General features: G+C 38.4%; 2 protein-coding genes across 2 annotated transcripts in view; both read right to left on the bottom strand.

Annotated features, from left to right (window-relative positions):
• Window positions 1-3520, bottom strand: part of LOC139310142 (vomeronasal type-2 receptor 26-like) — a 30493-nt gene extending 26973 nt beyond the window's left edge. The window contains exon 1 of the mRNA XM_070934299.1: window positions 3436-3520. Coding sequence (XP_070790400.1) covers window positions 3436-3520 — 85 coding nt within the window. The remainder of the gene's footprint in view (window positions 1-3435) is intronic.
• A 2530-nt stretch (window positions 3521-6050) lies between these two features.
• Window positions 6051-22763, bottom strand: LOC139310141 (vomeronasal type-2 receptor 26-like). Its single transcript, XM_070934298.1, has 6 exons — window positions 22612-22763; window positions 19085-19370; window positions 17758-18003; window positions 9318-9467; window positions 7401-7527; window positions 6051-6952 (listed from the first exon to the last, which is right to left on the bottom strand). Exons 1-6 carry the CDS (start codon window positions 22761-22763, stop codon window positions 6051-6053), a joined length of 1863 nt encoding a protein of 620 aa, XP_070790399.1.
• Window positions 22764-22999: the final 236 nt, after the last annotated feature.

Genomic DNA, 22999 nt, shown 5'->3' with positions numbered 1-22999 from the left:
TTTCCTGTAGAGGAGTGTACCACATTATTTAAAATATGATTGGCACATAGTATTGCTTCTCCCCATAATTTATCAGGTAAACAAGCATCAGCCAGCATAGTCCTAGTCATAGCTTGTAGGGTCTGGCCTCTTCTTTCAATATATGCATTATGTTCTGGCCGAAAAGGGGCAGAACGTTTATGCTGTATCCCAGCATCCTTCAAAAACTTAGCCAACTGATGGTTAGTAAACTCAGTTCCATTGTCAGTAACAATGCATTTCACCTTAAACCTCTGCTTCCTTTCTACAAAATGAAGCCAATTTGTGATACATTGAAATGTATCACTTTTGGACTTCATAAGGTAGCAAAAACCATATCTAGTAAAGTGATCAACTATACTCAAAATATAGCATGCTCCCCCTAAACTGGGTTTCTTTGGCCCTATTAAGTCTAAAAAGACTACCTCCAAAGGTTTAGTTGTTTTAAACCCATTGCAGCGGTTTGCAGGTGTAACTTTACTTTTATGTTGGTTACAAGTATTACAGTTCAGGTATTTGCTGCAAGCCCTTAATTTTATGCCGTTAGACTGCTTAACAGTCGAATTCAACAACCTGAAATTCAGATGACCAAGCCTTCTATGTAATAAATGTACGCATTCATCATGAGGCTTTACATTTCCAAATTTAGCTTTTGACTGAACTAACAGTAATGACGTATCCCTAATAACAAATAAGTCGTTTTCTAATTCTGCAGTAACTACAGTGCCTTCACATTCCAGCAAACATTTGTTGTTTTTAAAAGTTACTGTAAACCCAGAATGTAGTAATGACTTTACAGATAAAAGGTTATATTTCAAACTAGGGATATAAAGCATGGGTAAAGGGTGCTTACTAATAGAACATTGAACAAGTCCCTCCCCAGCTACAGTCACATTCCAGCCATTAGCTAATTTGACCTTTTTAGTACTTTTCTTCATATTTAGAAACAGTTTTCTGTTTTTTGTTATTGATTGAGAGGCACCACTATCAATCACCCACCAATCATCTTTTATATTATTAGATGAACTGGTTGCTAAATTACACCCTTTCCTGGGTTTAGCAGAGTTACTAGCAGATACTTTCTTATTACAATATTTTGCAATGTGCCCCTAGCCCCACAAGCATAACAGCGTTTAACAATATTGACATTCTCATATACAGCTTCCACTTTTGGTTGCTGTTGCATCCTTAACTGGTCTCGTTCTTGCCTACGTTTGGCCTCATCCAGTAACCTACCAGTTATACTGGCCAATGTTAGTTCATCTCTAGACAATACTTCTAATGATGAAACAAAAGAGTCATAACTGTCATCCAACGATGAAAGAATAATATAAACTTGCTGCAGTTCAGTAAACACAAGGTCTTTCTCATGTAGCTCCTGGAAAAGCCCTGTCATGGAGTCCAGGTGAGCCATCATGTCTCCTCCTTTCTGAAGATGTAAGCGAAACAATTTCCGTGTCAGGTAGATATGGACACCCACAGAGTCACGAACGTAGAGCTTCTTTAGCTTTGTCCAACACCTCGCAGCAGACTCTTCGCCCCGGAAATGGACAAGTTGCTGGTCTCCCAGTGTCAGGCCAATGATGCATAAAGCACGCTCATTGTCCCTGTGAAACTTCGCTATCTTTTTGGCATCTTCTTCATCAGCAGCATTCAATGCAGTTATGTCCGGTGGATTATTAACCATGTCCCACAGTCCTTCTTTTCGCAAAAGTAGACAGCATTTTGTGGACCAGGTAACATAGTTTGTTCCATCCAACCGGGTTATAGTAGAATAACTTGTACCTTGCTCAAAAGCCATCATCTTGACTACTACACCCACTGCCTGCACTTCTCACTTCCACAAAAACAAATTAAAGAGCCCTGGAACGTTCTGGGCCCATAACCAATGTTAGGGTGTGTGTAAAAAGTATTTGTTGCTTGTGCAACGAGCAGAGCAGAAACACACAGGGAAGGAGATAAACGTCCAGCTCATGTGAGAATAATACTTTATAGATAACAAACAGTCTCGGTGTAAGTAAAACAGTCCAAGGTCATAAACAGTAATATCAGTCCAGTAAGTATCTTCCCTTACCAAAGCAAACAGACTTTAGTAACTCTTGGTATACAGTACCATACGCAGTAAGCAACAGGATACAATCAGGTATCAATCCGGAAGAAGCAGGAAGAAGCAGGAAGAAGGAACGCTTCTCTGTGCTGCTTATTTATGCACTGTAGCCTAATTACAGGGTTCAGCAAACCCTGATTACATGGCTCAGTTGTTTCTTAAAGAAACAGATATTGCCTGACCAACAAGTTAGGAGTAAGCTGCAAGCTGAACCTAACAACTACAATGACAGAAATCAATATTAGGACAATCTACAATCCTGATTTAGCATAATGAATGAAACCGATCAGTATGTGAATTAAGATATATGGAAATTTCTTTGCTTTTCCAATGCTTTCTCAATATCGAAAGAGAATGTAGAAGGCAGAGGAAATGGCACTGAGAGACCATTGCCAAGACAAGGTCAGATAAAAGTAGTACTGACTTATATGATGTAGCTTTCCTAACTTGGAATACAGCGAAGGGCTGACTGACAAAAAGACAAAGACAAAGAAAGGATACATGCACAAAAATATATTTATATATTTATAGGTAAAGGTTTAAGTGGGTATAGGTAAAGACTTCCCCTGTCAGTTGAAGAGGGTAAGAGTTCAGGTATACAAACATTCTTTGGTCAAAACCCAAAGCCTGAGTAAATAGGCCTGAAACTTTGGTCAAGGTTAAATATTTTCTCTTGCCAGTAAGGAGGTGCTGAGATGACAGAGAGTATTTTTATCTGAAAAGAGCAGACTGACCCAGACAGATGCATCCTGTTGCTGACTTCTGCATTTAACCTCAAATGTCATATATAACGTGTGCTATGTATAATTATACCCCAATATATTCATGTTATTTCCTTTTTCCTGTTATCTATCACCAAGGGTCTGGAGAGTCTCCTTTCACTTCCTCTAGGACCAAATATGTATTAATGCAACCTCGACAAATGTATAAAATTTGTACTGAAAGTCACTTGAAATGGCCTGATGCTTTGCCACTTGCTTTGTATGCTATTCGAAGCTCTCCGAGAGGACAGCACAAGTTGTCCCCATATGAATTGATGTTTGGGCGTCCTCCGAATCTTTTGAGACGCCACCTAGCGGGATGGCCAGATTTGGGTCATAAGGGGGGTGTTTGGCATATGGAAATGGTGCAAGAATTAAGCAAACAGGTTGAAAAACTACAACAATATGTGATGGAACAGGTACCCCCAAGATTAGTAACTCGCTGTCATCCCTTTAAGCCTGGAGATCGAGTGTGGGTTAAGCATTGGAAGAAAGAACAGTTAGAGGGAAGATGGAAAGGACCGTTCACAGTTGTTATGTCTTCCCCACTCGCTGTTAAAATTGCAGAATCCAAATCGTGGATCCATTGGACACGAGTCAAAGCGGCAGCAGACAAGAACTGGAGAGTGTCCATGGACCCGAAGAATCCAACCAAGCTTACCTTTAGACGCAACTAAAAGGTGTCTTACATATGTATATAGGTTGTTTGGAGCGTATCCAGGTATGACTGGGTGGCTGTAAGAAGGAAAGAACGTCTTGCCCTGCCGGAGCACACCGGAAGCTGCTTCCCTGCGCACGGCTGAAGATTGGCCTCACTTTATGTGGGAGACTTGGATGTGGGGATTGTGGATCGTTGCTGTTTTAGTTTTTGTTCCTTTTATATTTTATCAATATAGACTGAGATTGTGTGGAGAAGCCCTTAATCCTCCGGTCCCTTTGCCCGACGTGGTTCTCTTCGCCCAAACTATTCCCCCACCACAGCTGATCATGTGGCAGGAATTTCTAAAAGAAGAAAGAAACCCTTGCTAAGTCACACCGGAAGCTGACTTTCTACGCACGTGGGGAGATGAGGAATGGCCTGCTGAACGAATCATACAAGTTTATGGACCAGCAACCTGGGCAGAGGATGGTTTGTATGGCTATCGAACACCTATATATATCTTGAACCGGTTGATTCGTTTACAGGCTGTTGTTGAAATAATCACTAATGAAACAGTAAAAGGCCTAACGCAATTAGCTAGGGAGAGTGTGAAGTCAAGAACTTATATCATGCAAAATAGGCTAGCTTTAGATTATTTGCTTGCTAAAGAGGGTGGAGTGTGTGGAAAATTTAATCTAACCAACTGTTGTATTGAAATAGATGAAAGTGGTAAGGTCATAAAAGAAATCACTGATAAAATGGTCAAGGTAGCTCATGTGCCGGTACAAACATGGAGAGGATTAAACCTGAAAGATATGTTTTCCGGGTGGTGGCCAAAGCTGCCTGGATTACAAGCAATTGTAGGTTTAATTGGACTGATAGCTGCAGGTTGTGTCATACTGCCATGTATTTTACCCATTTTTGTTAAAACTATTTCGAACAGTCTATCCTTATTGGTGGAAAGAAGGGCAACGGCTCAGGTAATGGCTTTGTGGGCTTATCAGGAACTCCACCCAAGTCAACCTGGGGAACCTGGAGAACCTGAGTACGTGACTCTTCTGGATATGTCAGATGAGTCACGAAGGGGGGAGTGAAGAGGGTAAGAGTTCAGGTATACAAACATTCTTTGGTCAAAACCCAAAGCCTGAGTAAATAGGCCTGAAACTTTGGTCAAGGTTAAATATTTTCTCTTGCCAGTAAGGAGGTGCTGAGATGACAGAGAGTATTTTTATCTGAAAAGAGCAGACTGACCCAGACAGATGCATCCTGTTGCTGACTTCTGCATTTAACCTCAAATGTCATATATAATGTGTGCTATGTATAATTATACCCCAATATATTCATGTTATTTCCTTTTTCCTGTTATCTATCACCAAGGGTCTGGAGAGTCTCCTTTCACTTCCTCTAGGACCAAATATGTATTAATGCAACCTCGACAAATGTATACGTAGTCGAAAAGTATATAAGCAACACCTCTGTACACCCTTCGGGGTTCAGACAATTTGCTGTGTTAACTGCTGTTTGAACCTTATGCATAATAAACCTTTCCTGCATTGAAGTGCTTGGTCTGGTCCCGTGATTTTCCTACAACACAGTCATGACCAACCCAAGGGACGGTGCTCATCTTTGATTCACAAATGAAGAGCCTTTATCTGAAGATGCTTCCATGGTCATGTGGCTGGCATGACTATGCACTGAAGGTGCATGAAACATTGTTACTTTCCCGCTGAAGTGGTACCTATTTATCTACTTGCTTTTACATGCTTTTGAATTGCTAGGTTGGCAGGACACACACACAGAGAAACAGACACTGTATGTACAGTATATGGAAATAGAAATGGATATTGAAATGGATATGGACATGGATAAAAAACAGGAAGCAATTTTATTACTCATAAGCACATCTTCATTGTCACATCATATCTACATGGATCCCCCCCCAAAAAAAAATCATTCAGAATTGTACATATTTTTCTTTTGATTGAAGACTGTCAAAAATAATAATTTGTCTCATGAATTTATTCAAAGGGACGGAGAAAAAAATTAAAGTTGCTCCAATGTTCATGTTGATATTTTATCTATTCTTAATCTATAGAATGTTATCTGTCACTCTCTTTTTCTCTTTCTTGATCTTTCCCATCTTTCCCATCTTTCCCATCTTTCCCAGAAAATAAAATATAACACCAGCACAGCAATCTATATAGTAACAAAAACACACATCATCATTAGCCATAGACTTTAATTTAATCTAAAACCATATCAGAACATCTCTGGTCATAGTTTATCTGGCCTGGTTTCAGAAATTTTATTAATGTCATAATATGAATTCAGATTACGACAATTGAAGGATATGATTATTTCAGATAGTTTGAGTTGTTTTAGCAACTTTACTACTCAATTATTATAATTCAAAATTCAAATGGAATGAAGAAAGATAAGCGACAAGACATGAAACATTACTTCAAAGTATGTGATTTCATGTTGCATGTAAACTGTACAAAAATAAACACCAACAAAAGGAGACTTAATGATTTTTTATCATCAGATGTTCTTTGGTGTTCATGTCAGGTCTCAGGATAATAATGTAGCATTTGGGGATAAAGATGCAGCCCAGTAAACCCAGGCCAGAGGCCAGGATGGAGAAGATCTGCACGGCTACCATGTATTTCCCCTTGGTGCTCAGATAAGTGGGAACAAAGGAGATCCAAACACTACAAAAAACCAACATGCTGAAGGTGATCAGTTTGGCTTCATTAAAAGCCCCTGGCAGATTTCGAGCCAGAAATGCCACCAAGAAACAGATGGCAGCCAAAAAACCCATGTAGCCAAGAGCAGAGTAGAACATGGTGACAGAGCCTTCATTGCACTGCAGCAGGATGTGTTCTGGTTGGGAATGAAAGTCAGAATCTGGGAATGGGGGAAAGACTCCCAGCCACATCATACAGAGGCCTACTTGAATACCAGAGCAGGATAAAACAATAGAGTTGGCCAGACTCTTCCCCAGCCATTTCCTCATGCTGCTGCCTGGCTTTGTGGCCAGAAAAGCCACCACCACCATGACAGTCTTGGCCAGCAAGGAAGACACAGCAACTGAGAAAACAATACTGAAAATGGTTTGTCGGAGGAGACAGGTCATTTTCACGGGGCGACCGATGAATAGAAGGGAGGTCAAGAAAGAAAGCAGGAGTGAAACCAGGAGGATGTAGGTGAGTTCACAGTTGTTGGCTTTGACTATGGGAGTGTCTCGGTATTTCATGAAGATTCCCAGAATAAAGGCGGTGGTTAGGGATAAAGCGATGGCAAAGAAAGCCAGGATGAGTCCCAACAATTCTTGATAGGATAAGAAGCTTATATTTTTGGGGACACACTGATCTCGCTTCTTATTGGAATACTGGTCATCTGGACACTTTTCACAATGGGCTGCATCTGAGAAAAAAAATGGTTAGCATGAATCTGTTTCTGCAGCTGTAGGAGCATGAAAACCACATCAGAAATCAATTACTTCATTTTCAAAGAATAATATAATATTTCTGCCCAGGGATATCCATGCGATACTACATTAGTTAACACTCTTTTTAAAGATGAATGAATGAAGATGAATGTGATTATCAGTTCTCAAATCTTCTTTCCTAAAACAAAGCAAGAAAGTAGCAACTCAGTAGAAATCAGCAAACTTTTATTATTTATTTTAATGCTCACATCATCATCCAAATTTGGCGATAGTGCCCAATCTTTGAAGTTCGTGGATGCCTTCAAGAAATTTAATGTTTTTCTTACTTCTTGATGAAATACCTTCCCCCCCACAAAAGAACAAGATGGAATATTGATTGTATCTTGAATTTTGGGGGGTTATTTTTGGAGCCACCTACTGTACCTTCTTGCCCAGAGAATGTTCCTTCCATACACAGAGAACAGTCGTAGCAGCAAACTGGGGCTCCCTCTCTCACAAGCTTGGCATAACCTGGGGAGCAACTTTCTGTACATCTTGAATAAGGCACCATCTAAACATAAACAGAAAAATTAGTCAGGGTGATATATGAATTAGAAGGATTTACTGAAATCAACTTGTTTCCAGAAGCTCAGGACTACATTGAATAAAATCAGTCAAGAAGTCATGGTATGAACCTTAATTACTCTACTTGCAAGGGGCAAATGAAAGGTCATTCTCTTTCTCTATCAATCTCCATTGTAGATCCCAAAACAGACTCATTTCCTCATTCTTTTTTCCAAAGGAAAGTAGTTCCATTGCAAAAGGTGTTTCTCCTTAGGGCATGTATGAGAATGCTTACCGTATTTTTCGGACTATAAGACGCACCAAGATGTTGAAGAGGAAAACAAGAAAAAAAGTTTTTGTCCTCCCCAGACCCCTATGAGCACTCTGTAGGCCTCCCAAACATCTGCGCATCCTGTTTTTGCAAAAAACAGGCCTGTTTTTCCCAAAATGGATGCAAAGGGGGATTGGGAGGCCTGCAGAGTGTTCCTAGGGGTCTGGGGCGGGCAAAAATGCAATGGTTGGGAGGGGTATCTTTTTTTTATTAAAAAGTTTTCTTATTTTAAACACATTAAAACAAACACAAAACAGACACTTATATACCTATCATTTTTCTGTTGTTAACAGCTCATTTAAGGTGATCCTTTCTTATTATTTACTTATATTCTAACTTTATCTTATTCTACTTAAATAATCTAATTTCCCTTATATCAACTACTCTTTAATTTGATCATCAACACATTCAAGCAACATTATCACAGAAATAAACATTGAAATATTATTTCACTTCCCCCTATAAGAGGGTTGTGTTATACTCCAAAAAATACGGTATATATTTTTTCTCCATCTTTGCTTTCTCAGGAAACCTCCAACATCTAGATTTGTTGAGAGTCCCTATCTTTCTCTCCTACAAATGATCATGGTATCATCATATGTAAATGACTTTTTTAGCTGCCCTCATTTCCTTTGCCACATTCTTAGTGATATCTTTCTTTTATGCAATTCAGTGGTCTAAATCCTTCATATTTTGGATTTTTCTCCCAAAGGTGCTTTTTCAAAAGACAACTGATCTTTGTTTTCCCTTGAAGACTTTTCGCTTATCATTCCAGAAGATTCTTCAGTTCTGACTGAATGGTGGAGTATGGAAGGATCCATATTTCATACAATCATTTGGTCATTAGCAGTCTTTCTGAAAGTTGTTGAGACCACTTGGAGTTTATCTCTGCCCTCAGAGTCACGTGAATAGTGCAAATGATTGTGGTTACAACACTGTCTTTTCAGCAGTTCCAAATGTTTCCATCCTCCACTATTTAGTCAGAACTGAAGACGTTTCTTGGATGAGATGTGAAACATCTTCAAGGGAAAACAAAGTCCTGGTGCCTTTTGAAAAAGCACATTTGATACAACCTGGATGACTGAGAATCTCCATAGACATTCTGGATTTTCTCTTACTGAGAACAAGATAATTTGATGTATTATAAATTATGGCAACATATTCCAGTTCAATAATGTAGATTGCAAATCCCACAATACAATGCAGCAGGTTCCAGTGTATGATAGATTATTGTAAAACCTCTAAAGTAAAATGATATCTAATGAATTAATAAGGCTTTATGTTCTCTTATTTGGAAGTTATCTCAATTGGCCTCAATAAGACTTATTTCTGAACAGAACAATTTCCACATCTGGAGATAAAAAGATGAGCAAAATCGAAGCAGCCTCAACTACTTTGTTAAATAAAGTTGGCCATTGGATGGCACTTTGGTTGACAGAAATCTTGACTTCCGCTTGCATTTCTACATTCCCAATTTTCACCCCTGCATCTGATTTGTTCAAAGCTGATGTCCACTGAATGATATCAAAGTCACCAACAGGAACTCCATTTTCATCAAAAGAAATCCCATCTCTGGAAATATTGTGATGATGGAAGTTTCTCAGGAACCTGTGAAGCTGCAGAAACATAAAAAGAAAACATTCCAATTTTTGCCTTTATTCAATGTTTTCCTTGCTATTATTCTGGATTGGAGGTACTCTGAATAATTCAACCTCTTCAAATCACCACTACAGTCTGAAACAGATTGATTCAGCATTTCATGGGAAGCTTCTTTCAGCCATTCTCCTGGAATTTACAGCTCTTTTTCAAATATTTAGAGAAGAGAAGAGAAGAGAAGAGAAGAGAAGAGAAGAGAAGAGAAGAGAAGAGAAGAGAAGAGAAGAGAAGAGAAGAGAAGAGAATAACAGAGTTGAAAGTGACCTTGGAGGTCTTCTAGTCCATCCCCTGCTTAGGCAGGAAACCCTACACCATTCCAGACAAATGGCTATCCAACATCTTCTCAAAAACTTCTAGGTTGCATCTCTCCTTGATTACTTTCCACCCATTGCTGTTTATCCTGCCCTCAGGTGCTTTGGAGAATAGTTTGACTCCCTCTTCTTCGTGGCTGCCCCTGAGATATTGGAACACTGCTATCATGTCTCCCCAGTCCTTCTTTTCATTAAACTAGACATACCCAGTTCCTGCAACGGTTCTTCATATGTTTTAGCCTCCAGTCCTCTAAACATCTTTATTGCTCTTCTCTGCCATTTTTCTAGAGTTGCAACATCTTTTTCACATTGTGGCAACCAAAACTGGATGCAGTATTCCAAGTATGGCCTTACCAAGGAATTATAAAGTGTTATTAACACTTCCCGTGATCTTGATTCTATCCCTCTGTTTATGCATCCTGCAACTGTGTTGGCTTTTTAGGCAGCTGCTGCATACTGCTGGCTCATATTTAAATGGTTGTCCACTAGGACTCCAAGATTCCCCTCACAGTTACTACTATTGAGCAAGGTACCACATATACTGTACCTGTGCACTTTGTTTTTCTTGCCTAAATGTAGAACCTTACTTTTTTCTCCATTGAATTTCATTTTGTTAGATAGTGCCCAATCTTCAAGTCTGTCAGGATCCTTCTGTATCTTAAGCCTATCTTCCTGAGTGTTGGCTATTCCTGCCAGCTTGGTGTCATCTGCAAATTTGATGAGTTCCCCATCTATCCTCTCATCCAAGTAATTCATTATCTCACATTCTTGAAAACATGGAATGGATAACACCACCATCAGGTGGCCTTATAACTGGCTAACAAATTATATTCAACATGTAGTCCTCTGGGGAACCTCATCCACATGGAGGAAAGTAAGCAATGGGGAACCCCAAGTTTCCATTTTAGGCCCAGCACCCTTCAATATCTTCAAAAAAGATCTAGGTGAGGGAATTGAAGGGTAACTGACCAAATTTGCAGATGACACTAAGATGGCAGGAATAGCCAACACCCCAGAAGACAAGGTCACGATCCAAAAAGATCTTGACAAATTGAACATGGGCCCCTATCTAACAAAATGAAATTCAAATTAGATAAAAGTAAGGTTTTATACTTAGGCAAGAAAAACCAACAGTATAGGTACAGACTACGTGAAATTTGGCTTAATGCCAGTAACTGTGAGTAATATTTTGGAGTCCTAGTGGACAATCACTTAAATATGAGCCAACAATGTGTGGCAGCAGACAAAAATGCCAATGCAATCCTAGGCTGTGTTAATAAAGGGATAAAATCAAGATCACATGAAGTTCTAAAATCGCTTTACAAAGCCTTAGTAAGACCATATTTAGAATACTGCATCCAGTTCTGGTCAACACAATATAAAAAAGATATTGAAACACTGGAAAGACTGTAGAGATGAGCAAGAAAAATGATTAGGGGGCTGGAGGTTAAAACATACCAAGAACAGTTACAGCAGAGGTAAAATCCTACTGGTTCGGACCAGTTTGGGGGAACCGGTAGGCATGTTTGGCATCAGTTCGCTGAACCAATAGCAATCATCCCTGGTGGCCCACACATGCCTGCTCTCCTTCAAAATAACATATTGAAATATTGAATAATTAAATAATGGAGGGTTATAGTTGAGCATAAATATGTGTATTACTATTAGAACCATAAAGCCTATTAAATATAAAAGCCTGTTAAAACCATAAAAGCCTGTAAATTATAACAAATATAATTATTAATATTTTATTTGCAGTAAAAGGAATGACACTCAGAATACAGTAATTGGCATAAAAATAAAATATGGAAATATGGAATAACTAATAATGTAAGGTTATAATTCAACAAAATATGTGTACTATTATGAGAACTATATATGCTTGTCAACTGTAGCAAATATGATGAATATTATTTTTTTTGTACCAAAATGTAAGTCACTCAGGTGCCACACTGTTCAGGCACTGATATGGTTGTAAAAAATGAAAAAATAAAATTAAAAAAACTTGAAAAAAAAACATTTAGAGATTGTTTAATGTTAGGGTTCCAAATAATAGGCCCATAGCAAACAAGACTCTAAGGCAAGCAGGTTCCCCAAATATCAGTTTTATTGGACATATCATATAGGCACAGGCTGGTGAAAACTGACTCTAAATGTTCCCACAGTTTTCACCTAATTAAAGTAAAAGTTTTCCTCCTCTTGCCAAACAATAAGTCACATGGTCCAATCAAGGTATCATCTGGTTGCCTGGTGACTTTACTCATCCTCCCTCCGGCCATCAGTGGGAATATCTTTGGTTTCCAGGTATTTTGTTTTGGCTACAAACTCCAGCTATGTCTATTCCCCCCTCCCTCTCTACCTCTCAGATCCAATGTGGCAACACTGAAGCTTCCAACATGGCCTCAGTCAGGTCAGCTTCAGGATTGACACTCACTCTCAAATACCACAAACTGGGCAACTGCTCTTTGGAATATCTCACCCCTTTCTACATCTAATTTAATATTGAGGAATTGGAAGGGGAGAATCAATGGAACCTCAAAGGAGGAGACTTACCTGCCATGGCTGTACAATCTGGGGTGATTGATGATCTCCAACTTGCATTCTCCTCTTACTCCGTTGGGAGGAGGAGGCAGCACTGAGGACCCAGGCCACAATTTGAATTATTTGGGAAATACTGGAGGAATCCTGAGACAGGATTCTTGCAATCACATCATGGGTTGGGAATTCCCAATTCTCTTTTTCTCTGCATTTTTTCCAAACTTTCTTAGATAACACAGGACTTGAATAAGAACATTGAAACACTTTCTTTCCATACAATAAGACCATGGATGCATAAGATTTGTCATAATACTGAGTCCTTCTCTTTGTCTGGATGTGGAAGGAAAACAAAGCATTTTTATTTTGGAGATCAACCAAGAGGTCAAAACTACCTACACTTAAAGCTGTCAAAGTTGTTGCAATCCACACCCTTCCCAAAGTGGATGCATTAGTCGTATCAATTATTTGTATTATTGTTGCTAAAATTCCTGAGGCCTGAAAATCCAGTTGGCATACTATAATTTTTATTTGACTCTTGATAAGAGAGTAGAACTTTTTCCTTTTTTCTTGCGTGAGAATTTTTCCAGCACTTGTCGGCACATTTGCTTCTGGGACAAATCCTGAGAGGACAATGCAAATCCCATTTTTTAGAGCGAGAACTTCCAAACGTCTTTTGAATTTTTCTCCTTTTTCATTGTCCTGAGAAAGGAGGCCGATCCACGTCCATTGGAAATGCAGGAGCAACTGGATGATTGCTGAGTAAGGAGGTTCTTGGTTTGGGGTCATCCGATATGAAAAAGGAAAACGATGATTTTTCTCAGCCATCTGGTTGATTACATTATAGTTGATCTAAGATGAAAGAGAAGGTATTGGTAGTGTAGGAAGTTAGCACCAAACCCCCTCCTAGGAAAATGAGATATTTTAGGATATATTAAAAGGGAAGAACATTTCCCCTAAAAGGGAGGCAGAAAGTATAATTTGTCTAGAAGAAGTGCATATTAAAAAGCAACATGGTAGAGCCAAAATTAGGGAAAATATTCTCTTCATTGCCACAATATAAGAAAAGAGGAGTTGTTTTATATATTAGAGATACAATCCGAATGAAGTCATGTTAAAGATGAAATTACCCAAGTCATGGGTAATATATATTACACTTGTTCCCAAGGAGGACACCGACCCACAACAAATCAAGAATTATAGGCCTATTTCTCTGCAAAACTCAGACTACAAAATCTTTGCTTCAATATTGGCAGAAAGACTTAAATTATATTTAAATAATTTTATACACTCTGATTAAAATGGGTTTCTGCCAAAAAGACAAGTTAAGGACAATATGAGAATAATTCTGGATACTTTGGAATATTACGAGGCACATCCTGAAAAGCAAATGGCTTTGATATTTCTAGATGCTCAGAAAGCCTTCGATAATGTGAACTGACAATTTGTGTTATTACAGCTGGAACAGATGGGCCTTGGCAAAAAATTTATTCAAGCCATAGAAGCCATATACTACAAACAAACAGCAAAAGTAATGATAAATGGAGAATTGACAGAGTCTATTGAAATAAAAAAAGGTTCGAGACAAGGTTGTCCACTGTTACCTTTATTGTTTGTATTAACATTAGAAGTGCTAAACAGAAATATTAGAGAAGATAAAGATATAAAGGGAATGAAGTTCCAAAAGGAAGAATACAAATTGCAAGCATTTGCTGATGACCTGGTTTTTTATTTTTGAAGATCCATTAGAATCAACAACTAAATTGATTGACAAGATAGGAGAATATGGAAAAGTAGCTGGTTTGAAAATAAATAAAGACAAAATGAAGATTTTGACAAAAAATATGTTAATAAAACAAAAAGAAGAATTGGTGGAAGTATCGAAGATGAAGGTCACAAATAAGTTTAAGTGCTTGGGGATATATCTGACAGCAAGATGTAGTTCACTTAAAGAGAATAATTATAATAAACTCAAGCAACAGATAGTGACAGATTTGGAATAGTGGGAAAATTTACAACTGTCATTGATAGGGAGAATATCAATGATTAAAATGAATATATAGCCTAGAATTCTGTACTTGTTCCAGAGAATTCCAATCAGATTGGGGAAAGATTATTTTGAAGATTTGAATAAAATAGTGATGAAATACATTTGGCAGGGTAAAAAAGCGAGGATAAAACTAAAGTTGTTGCAAAATGCTAGAATGCGAGGAGGTTTTGGCTTGCCTAATTGGGAACTATATTATCAAACGACAAGTTTGATGTGGATCAAGGAATGGATAATGTTAAAAAATGTTAGATTATTGACTTTAGAAGGACATGATTTGTTATTGGGTTGGCATGGCTTTTTATGGTACAAGGAAACATAAACACAGGGGTATTTTAGAAGACATTTTATACGAGATGCTTTGCTATTAAACTGGGAGAATGTAAAAAGATAACATTATTTAAAAATTCCAGTCTGGTTATCATCTATTGAAGCTTTCTCATATTTAATAATATTTAGAAAGGAACATAAAATGACAATGTCAACTGCATATAAAGAAAATTTGTATAAGATGTTTTAGAGGTGGCATTTACCCCCAACGAGGATAGTCAGAATGTTCAAGAATAAATCTGAAAAATATTGGAAATGTCATCAGATACCGGGCTCATATTACCATATGTGGTGGACGTGTGTAGAAGCTAAGAGATACTGGACTAAAATCCACACATGGGTGGAAAAAATGACACAAAAACACATAGATTTTAAACCAGAGATTTTTTTATTGGGGATTGTACCTGAAATATACAATAGAGAATTGAGATATTTGATTGTGCATGTATTAACAGCGGCTAGAATTCTGTTTGCTAAAAATTGGAAAAGTGAGAAAATCTCAACGCAAGAAGAAGTTATTGAGAAAATAATGGAATGTGCAGAAATGAGTAAATTGATATTTGAAATTAAAGAACAAGAAGATAAACAATACTATAAGATATGGGACTTATTTTATCAATGGTTAGATAAAAAGATATGGAAATGAAATATGGTAGAGATCTTTCTAATACAAATAATGTAGAATTATATAAAATATAATATAAAGATGTACTATTATTGGAACGATGTAAGAGGATAAAATGAACGGTATAATACAAATTAACTCAAACTTTGAATAGGGTGAAGATGCACAAAAGACTTGTAACCAACCGACACACTGTTTGTATTTGTAATTAAAGATGGTTTTTTATTTGTTTTTTTAATATTTGTTTAGAATTTTTTTTTTTCAAAAAAAAAAAAAGATAAATACTAAAGCTCAAATTCAAAAGCCCGGAGAGGGCATAAAACTCAGTCACTCACAGCATCTCTTCCCTTTTTTAATTCACCCAACATCATCAAGGCAAATGATCCTGTCCACCATTAATACCATCTTTCCAAGCAACTTCCTTGAATCCAGCGTCTTTCACCCCACCTTGGAACTGAACCCAGAAGGATATTTCTTCCAACAGTAGTTTTTGCCACTTTTAATGATAAAAGTCAGATGGTAAATCTAAGGGCCTTTCCACACTGCTGAGAGATGTTTCAAATGATAACTGCATGAATTTTGCTGGTTCTCTGGATGTTCTGTCCTGTTGTCTTGTATGCTGCCTTTGAAACCAGGGAGCTCTGAATTATCTGTGGGTGATGTTCATTGGTGGTCCTCATAGAGCACACCCTTCTGTAACATTAGAACTCTGTGGGTCACCCATCCACTCAGTCAATTAGTCAATCAGAATAGAGCTGGAAAGTCTTCTAGTCCAACCACCTGCTCAAGCAGGAGACCCTAGTCCAGGGGTATCAAACTCAAGGCCTGAGGGCTGGATCTGGCCTGCAGGGTGCTTAGATCCGGCCTATGTGGCCGCCCTTGAAATAGCAAAGGACCAGCCCACAGTGCCTCTGCCAGTGAAAATGGAGTTAGAGAGGGCCGGGCATGGCCCTCCCGAGCTCTGTTTTGGCAAGCAGAGGGTTGCAGGAGGCTTCCCAGCCAAAATAGAGCTTGCAAGGGCCATGCATGCCCTCTCCGAGCTCTGTTTAAGCTGGCAGAGGGTTGCAGGAGGCCATCCCAGATGAAAACAGAGCTCGGGAGCCCATTTTTGCTGGCAAAGAATTCAGGCCACTGCAGGTTCCCCTGACACAAGTGACATCATGCTAGCCATACCACCCTTGGCCATGCCTCCACCCGAAGTCAGACACAACCTGGATGTGGCCCTCAATGAAATTGAGTGACACCCCTGCCCCAGTCCAACCCCCTGCTCAAGCAGCAGACACAAGACCATTTTACACAAGTGACTGTCCAGTCTCTTCTTAAAAAGCCCCAGTGATGAAGCACCCACAACTTCTGAAGGCAATCTGTTCCAATGATTAATTGTCCTCCAAGCCTTAATTCCAGGTTGCTTCCCTCCTTGATTAGCTTCCATCCATTGCTTCTTGTCCTGCCTTCTGGTGCTTTGGAAAATAAATTGATCTCCTCCTCTTTATGGCAGCTTCACAAATACTGGAATACTGCTATACACTTATGGAATATCTTTTTAAACTGACAAACATATTAATTTCTCATAGATTATAACTGCTTATTTGATTGTTTCATACGTTGGGCTTGAAATATTGTTATATCCCCCCTCAACAATTGTTTAATATTGGTATATTATTTCATTGTCTTTATTCATATAATTGATTTCAAATAACTCTATATAAACTCTTTAATTGGCTGGATTTCTTTCAGACATTTAAAATGCAGAAGTCAGTTTAATAACCTCCTTTAAAAAAAAACAACCCAAATCAACTGACATTTTGCCAAGCTCCAGTTCAAAATAGGAAATAATATTATGACATACTTTCTTCTGTGTTGTACACTAATTGTTTTGTTAGTTGTGAAGTCATGTCTGACCCATCGTGACCCCATGAACAATGTTTCTCCAGGCCTTCCTGTCCTCTACCATCCTCTGTAGTCCAGTTAAGCTCACGCCTACTGCTTCAGTGATTTGATCCAACCACCTCATTCTCTGTCGTCTCCTTCTTCTTCCTTACCCAGCATTAGGCTCTCCTCCAGTGAGTCCTTCCTTCTCATCAGGTGGCTAAAGTATTTGAGTTTCATCTTCAGGATATGGCCTTCTAAAGAGCAGTCAGGGTTGATCTCCTCTAGGACAGTGGTCACCAACTGGTGGTCCGTGGACCACTGGTGGACCACAAGAAAATTTTGGTGGTCCTCAGAAAAATTATTTGCAGTTTTTATATTGCACTAAATCAGGGGGTCCCCAAACTACAGCCACTGGGTCGGATATGTGCAATGAATGTTTGCGTTGCTGCAGAGACAACTGGGGTCTCTTCTGGGGTCATCCTGTGTGGGTCAGAGGAGGGAAGAAATTTTGACTTGGGGTCTGTTTCAACCTCCTGGTGCGGGGCTTTGGGCAAAGGCTGGAGGGAAGTGCGGCTGGTAGCGAAGAGCCAGATGGCCTTGTTGCATTGAGACTGCATCATGGCCTGGAATTGGCTGACCATCTCAGCCTGCTGAGCCTCCAGGTGCTGGCAACTGGCCTTGTACTCCCGCAGGTCTTGCCTTTGCTTGAAAAGCCTATGCTCATAGTCCTCAGTGAGGTGCTTCTGCTGAACCTCTAGGACTAACCGGTTGATCACCTTGCAGTCCAAGGGACTTGCAGGAGTCTTCTCCCATTACCATAGTTCAAAGGCCTCAGTTCTTTGGTGCTCAGCCTTTTTTATGTACACTATTTTTTTTATGTACACTAGAGAAAGTATGTAAAAGCTGCTTTCTGGAGGTGCCTTCTACTTATCTTGACCCATTCATTGTTTTTTCATATCTTTCTTTTGAATTTTTTACTTCAGTCTCAAGATTATAAAAAAATGAGGAATTCCTCACTGTGAGAGTTATGAAGAGTTGGAACAGCCTGCCTCCTGGAGCTCCACTGCTCGTTATTTTCAAGGAAAACTTAGACAGCAATTTGGCTACAGTGGTCTGACCATTCCTCCTCTGTGTAAGGAGTTGGACTTTTTATTCTATGATTCTATGGAAAAAAAAACCTCTTTTGTATTGGTCACTAAATTTTCAAAGTATTTAAAAGTCACTGATTCAACCCTCATACATTCTTTGATAAAGTCTTACTTTTCAAATGTCATAATTTTCAAAATTCCCAATGGTCACACCCAGACTTTTTCTGCTACCAGAGGCCTGCTGGCCACAGGGCCTGAAGCCAAAGTATAGATAGATAGATAGATAGATAGATAGATAGATAGATAGATAGATAGATACAGTGGTGGACTGCAACTGATTTAACAACTGGTTCTGTGAGCACACATTTTGCGTTCGTGTACAGCGCTCAAAATACACCAATATCAAGCTCTATAGCTTATCTTCTAGGGAAGCCCTGGTAAGTAAAACAGCTGAGGGGTGGAAATCCACCATGCCACGCAAATCAGCTGGGCTCAGAAACACAGAAATATAGGACAGGATAGGGTGGGGACAGGTAGGTGGGCAGGGACAACTGATCACCGGAACCACCGGTTTGCTAGAACTGGTCCAAACCAGAAGCAGCCCATCACTTTATGTATAGACACATACCTTCTGAATTAACAATTCTTTCAAATCTTCTAATATTTACTCTCTGACTTTCAATTTATTTGGAGAAATATATACAAATGCTGCTTTCTAGGCAAATATGAACAATTTACAACACGGAATCAGTTTCATTTGGCTTTATACCTGTGGAATTTTATAGATGCTCAAGACATTGGAAATATGATCAAAGAGTTCAGAATCCATCTCTTCAAGAATCGCCAGCAGGTTCTTTTGTCTTCCACATCTGTAGTTTGGGACGTTCTCCTGTCCTGTAGACAGCACATCCAGCATGGCCTCATATGTCATTCTTGCATTGAAAAAGTTCTCATAGATGTTGTAGCCCAGAGTGATGTTGGGTAAGAGCCTTGAATTCTGGTTGACTTCATGAACAGCCAACAAGAAGGGCAGAATGTTGTAAAAGGTGCTTTCACTGCAATGTAAGAAATTTCATCATCTGTTTTTGCTCTATATCAACGATTTATGTGATCAACTTAAAAGCAATTGCATTCTTTTTGCCGATGACGTAAAATTATTCAATTCTACAGATAATGCTGTTGTTTTGCAAAGTGATCACAATTATGAGTCTGAATGGTCAACTTTCGATTAATAAATGCTCTGCCTTACATATTGGTAAACATAATCAGAATGTCAAGTATGAGATAGGTGGCATTGATTTAGTAGATGACCCTCACCTTGTTAAGAACCTAGGAGTATTTATCTCTGACGATCTATCCTCCAAAGCTCACTGTAACAGCAATGCTAAAAAAGCATTAAATGTTGTAAGGTTAATTTGACAAAGCTTTTATTTCTGGAAACATTGTATTGCTCATTAGACCTTATGAAACTTATGCTAGACCAATCTTAGAGTATTATTCAACCGTTTGGATTCCCCACCATATATCTGACATCAGTACAATTGAGAGGGTTCACAAGTATTTCACGAGAAAAGTCTTGCACTCTTTTGTACACAATAGAATTCCCTATGCTACTAGGCTCGAAATTCTCGGTTTGGATAACTTGGAGCAGTGTCGCCTGCGTTCAGGCCTAGGTATTGAATACAAAATTATACGTAATAATGTCTTACATGTAAATGACCTTTTCTGTTTTAATCGCAATAATATGTGTGCGAACAACTGCTTTAAACACCATGTAAATTGTCGAAGTCTGGAATGCCCTACCTGATTCAGTTGTCTTAGCTACAAATTTCCACAGTTTCGGTCACAAGTTGAGTTCAATGGAACTTACATTATATTTAAGTGGTCAGTAGAGAGACTGTGCGTAAGTGCACTAATGTGTCTATCGTCCAGAGGTAAAATTCAGCAGGTTCTGACAGATTCTGGAGAACCGGTAGTGAAAATTTTGAGTAGTTTGGAGAACTGGCAAATACCACCTCTGGCTGGCCCCAGAGTGGGGTGGTAATGGGGATTTTGCAGCATCATTTCCCTGCCTTGCCCACCAAGCCACACCCACCAAGCCACACCATGCCCACCAAGCCACAACCACAGAACTGCTAGTAAAAAAAATTGAATTTCACAACTCCTATTGTCCCTGTCATTGAATTTATATTCTCTTATTCGTGTTCTCATTTTTCTTTGACAAATTTCAATAAAGAAAGAAATAAATCTTCAGTTTGGATTTTCATGAAAGCATGTCATATTTACTGTAGCTTTATATCTATATAGTGCAATGCCAAAAAGATAATCAACTTCTCTTTATTCATGTAAGGGATCCGACAGATGCCCTAATTAAATCATGAGCCTTGAGCCAAGCTTCAAAAGAAATCCAGTTAGTTATTAGGAGCTTCATGTAGGCACTTTCCCAAGTGAAGCCAAATCTGACCCCACATAAATAATGCCCCAATCATGACCTTGTTTTCCTCCTCCCCGTATGGTGTGTCATCAATCACATTCACCAACAGAGCAATTTTGTGGATTGTAGAGATCACTCTCCTCCGGCCACTGTGGTAACCCTGGGATACAGCCTTGAGAACTATAAGTCTATTTATTTATTATTAATCAAATTTATATCAAAATTATATCAAATGTCTAGAATGTGCATCTGTCTTTGGATGCTGTGCAGCCAACAGTTCAATTGACACTACTAGGAGCTTCTTGCCAAAAAAAAAAAAAAGAAAGAAAGAAAAATATCAGAGAGAGATAGCAAGCTTGTTATGTCAGGATCAAAGGAATCCTATCAAAATCACCAGAACTGATTCTGCCTTTTTCTCCACATTATGACTTGGGGGGAAAAATGAGGAAAATTATTCTTAAAGTTTAGGAGCCAGGTAAGGAAAATGGTTACAATAGCAAGAAACCTCCACACCATCTTCTTCACAAAAAGAAAGTGTGAAGGTTTCTTACTATTGTAACTGTTTCAATCTGCTTAGAATAAACTTTTTGCAAAATCAAAGCATTTATTTTATCCACTTACCTATTTATAAAGCTAATATATCACTCATATCAATTCAAAACAATCCATAAAATGTAATTAAAATCATACCACTCAGGTGTGAACTAAATCATATCTCTGATGAATATACAGTAGGGGTGACAAATAGATTTAAGGAATTAGATCTGATAGACAGAGTGCCTAAATAACTATTTTATAACAAATAGCAACTAAAACCATCCCAAAGAAAAAGAAAGGCAAGAAAGCAAAATGGCTAAATAAGTTAAATGAATAAATAAGTTGCTGACTCCACAGTACCAAGGTAATCATTTTGAAAGCAGGCAGAACCCCAAACAGGCAAGATTCATCATGGGACAGTGTTGGCAGTGCCCAGTGTTGAGGCTGACACTTGTGGAAGAATTTAAAAAGAAACTTTGCAAATTCAGGTTTTACAAAATCATCAGGTTTCCCAAGAGCCTTTTCTCTAAAGCAAATTGGGATGAGCAATAATGACTTGGCTTTCTCAAAGTGAGGAATAGGGGAAAGGAAATCATTCCTAGAAAAGACATTGAAGGTATGTGGTTGGAGAAGATGACGCAGCAAAATATCGATTTAAAACCTGGACTATTCCTGTTGTGTATTCTACCAGAAGCTTATAGTAAAGAAAATGTATACTTGATTATTCATGTAATAACTGCAGCTAGAATTGTATTTGCACAAAATTGTAAAAGTGAAGAGATCCCTACGGATGAAAATATGATTAAGAAAATATTAGAATGTGCAGAAATGAATAGAATAGAATAGAATAGAATAGAATAGAATAGAATAGAATAGAATAGAATAGAATAGAATAGAATAGAATTCTTTATTGGCCAAGTGTGATTGGATACACAAGGAATTTGTCTTGGTGCATATGCTCTCATAAAAGAAAAAATACATAGATACATAGATTAACACTTGCAATCAAAGGAAAGGAAGAATCTGATTCTTATAATATTCTATCAATGGTTAGAGAATAAATATGAAAGCAATGTATTATAAAGGCAAATAAGTTAAGAAGGGAAATGTTATAAGACTAGGTATGTTAAATATTAGTAGTAATATAAGAATAAATACAAATAATGAATATGGTGGTAAATTTTAATTGTCATGACACAAAAACGTGTACTCAGACAACATGCTGTTTACTGAAAGAGGGAATGTTTGTATTAAAATAAAATAAAGAAAAGACATTGGAGCAAGTAAAATCAATCACCAGAATCCTTGGATGAGTTGACAATTACCTTTTCAGTTGATGGGTTGGAGGCTTGGAGAATGAAAATGGGTACAACAGAACTACGAGTGCAGACATTATTCCCGTAATCCAGTAGTCTCCTGGCTTGTAGTAATGGAACCACTCGTTTTCTTCTACTATCACCTTAAATGGACATTTCATCAGCGTACTGACACAGGGAATTTGAGACAGAAACTGAAGCAGAAAAAGCTGTATATGCAGCAGCAGCAACATTTGACATACAGTATACTGCAGGAGATCCTTCCTAGAGTTCTTTCTTCAGCACAGAGCTAAATCTCAGAGATCACAAAAAGACCACAACTATAGTGAAGAAGGTCCAGTTTGCCCCCAGATTTGGAAGAGCTATCTGCAATTTCAGACTGCTACAATATTTGCCC

The sequence above is a fragment of the Pituophis catenifer genome, unplaced genomic scaffold (assembly GCF_029215685.1).
Source record: "Pituophis catenifer annectens isolate HBS135680 unplaced genomic scaffold, rPitCat1.0.hap2 SCAF_2, whole genome shotgun sequence".
NCBI lineage: Eukaryota > Metazoa > Chordata > Lepidosauria > Squamata > Colubridae > Pituophis > Pituophis catenifer.
This window is presented reverse-complemented; position numbering and strand designations above follow the sequence as displayed.

Excerpts from the sequence above, each read along its gene's own strand:
- LOC139310141 (XM_070934298.1), bottom strand. The coding sequence starts at position 22,763 with ATGAAATGTCCATTTAAGGTGATAGTAGAAGAAAACGAGTGGTTCCAT. Across the intron at positions 18,004-19,084 it reads GCATCTATAAAATTCCACAG|GTGATCAACCGGTTAGTCCT; the intron begins GTATAAAGCCAA and ends TTGGACTGCAAG. Across the intron at positions 9,468-17,757 it reads CCAAAGCCCCGCACCAGGAG|CTTCACAGGTTCCTGAGAAA; the intron begins GTTGAAACAGAC and ends ATGTTTCTGCAG.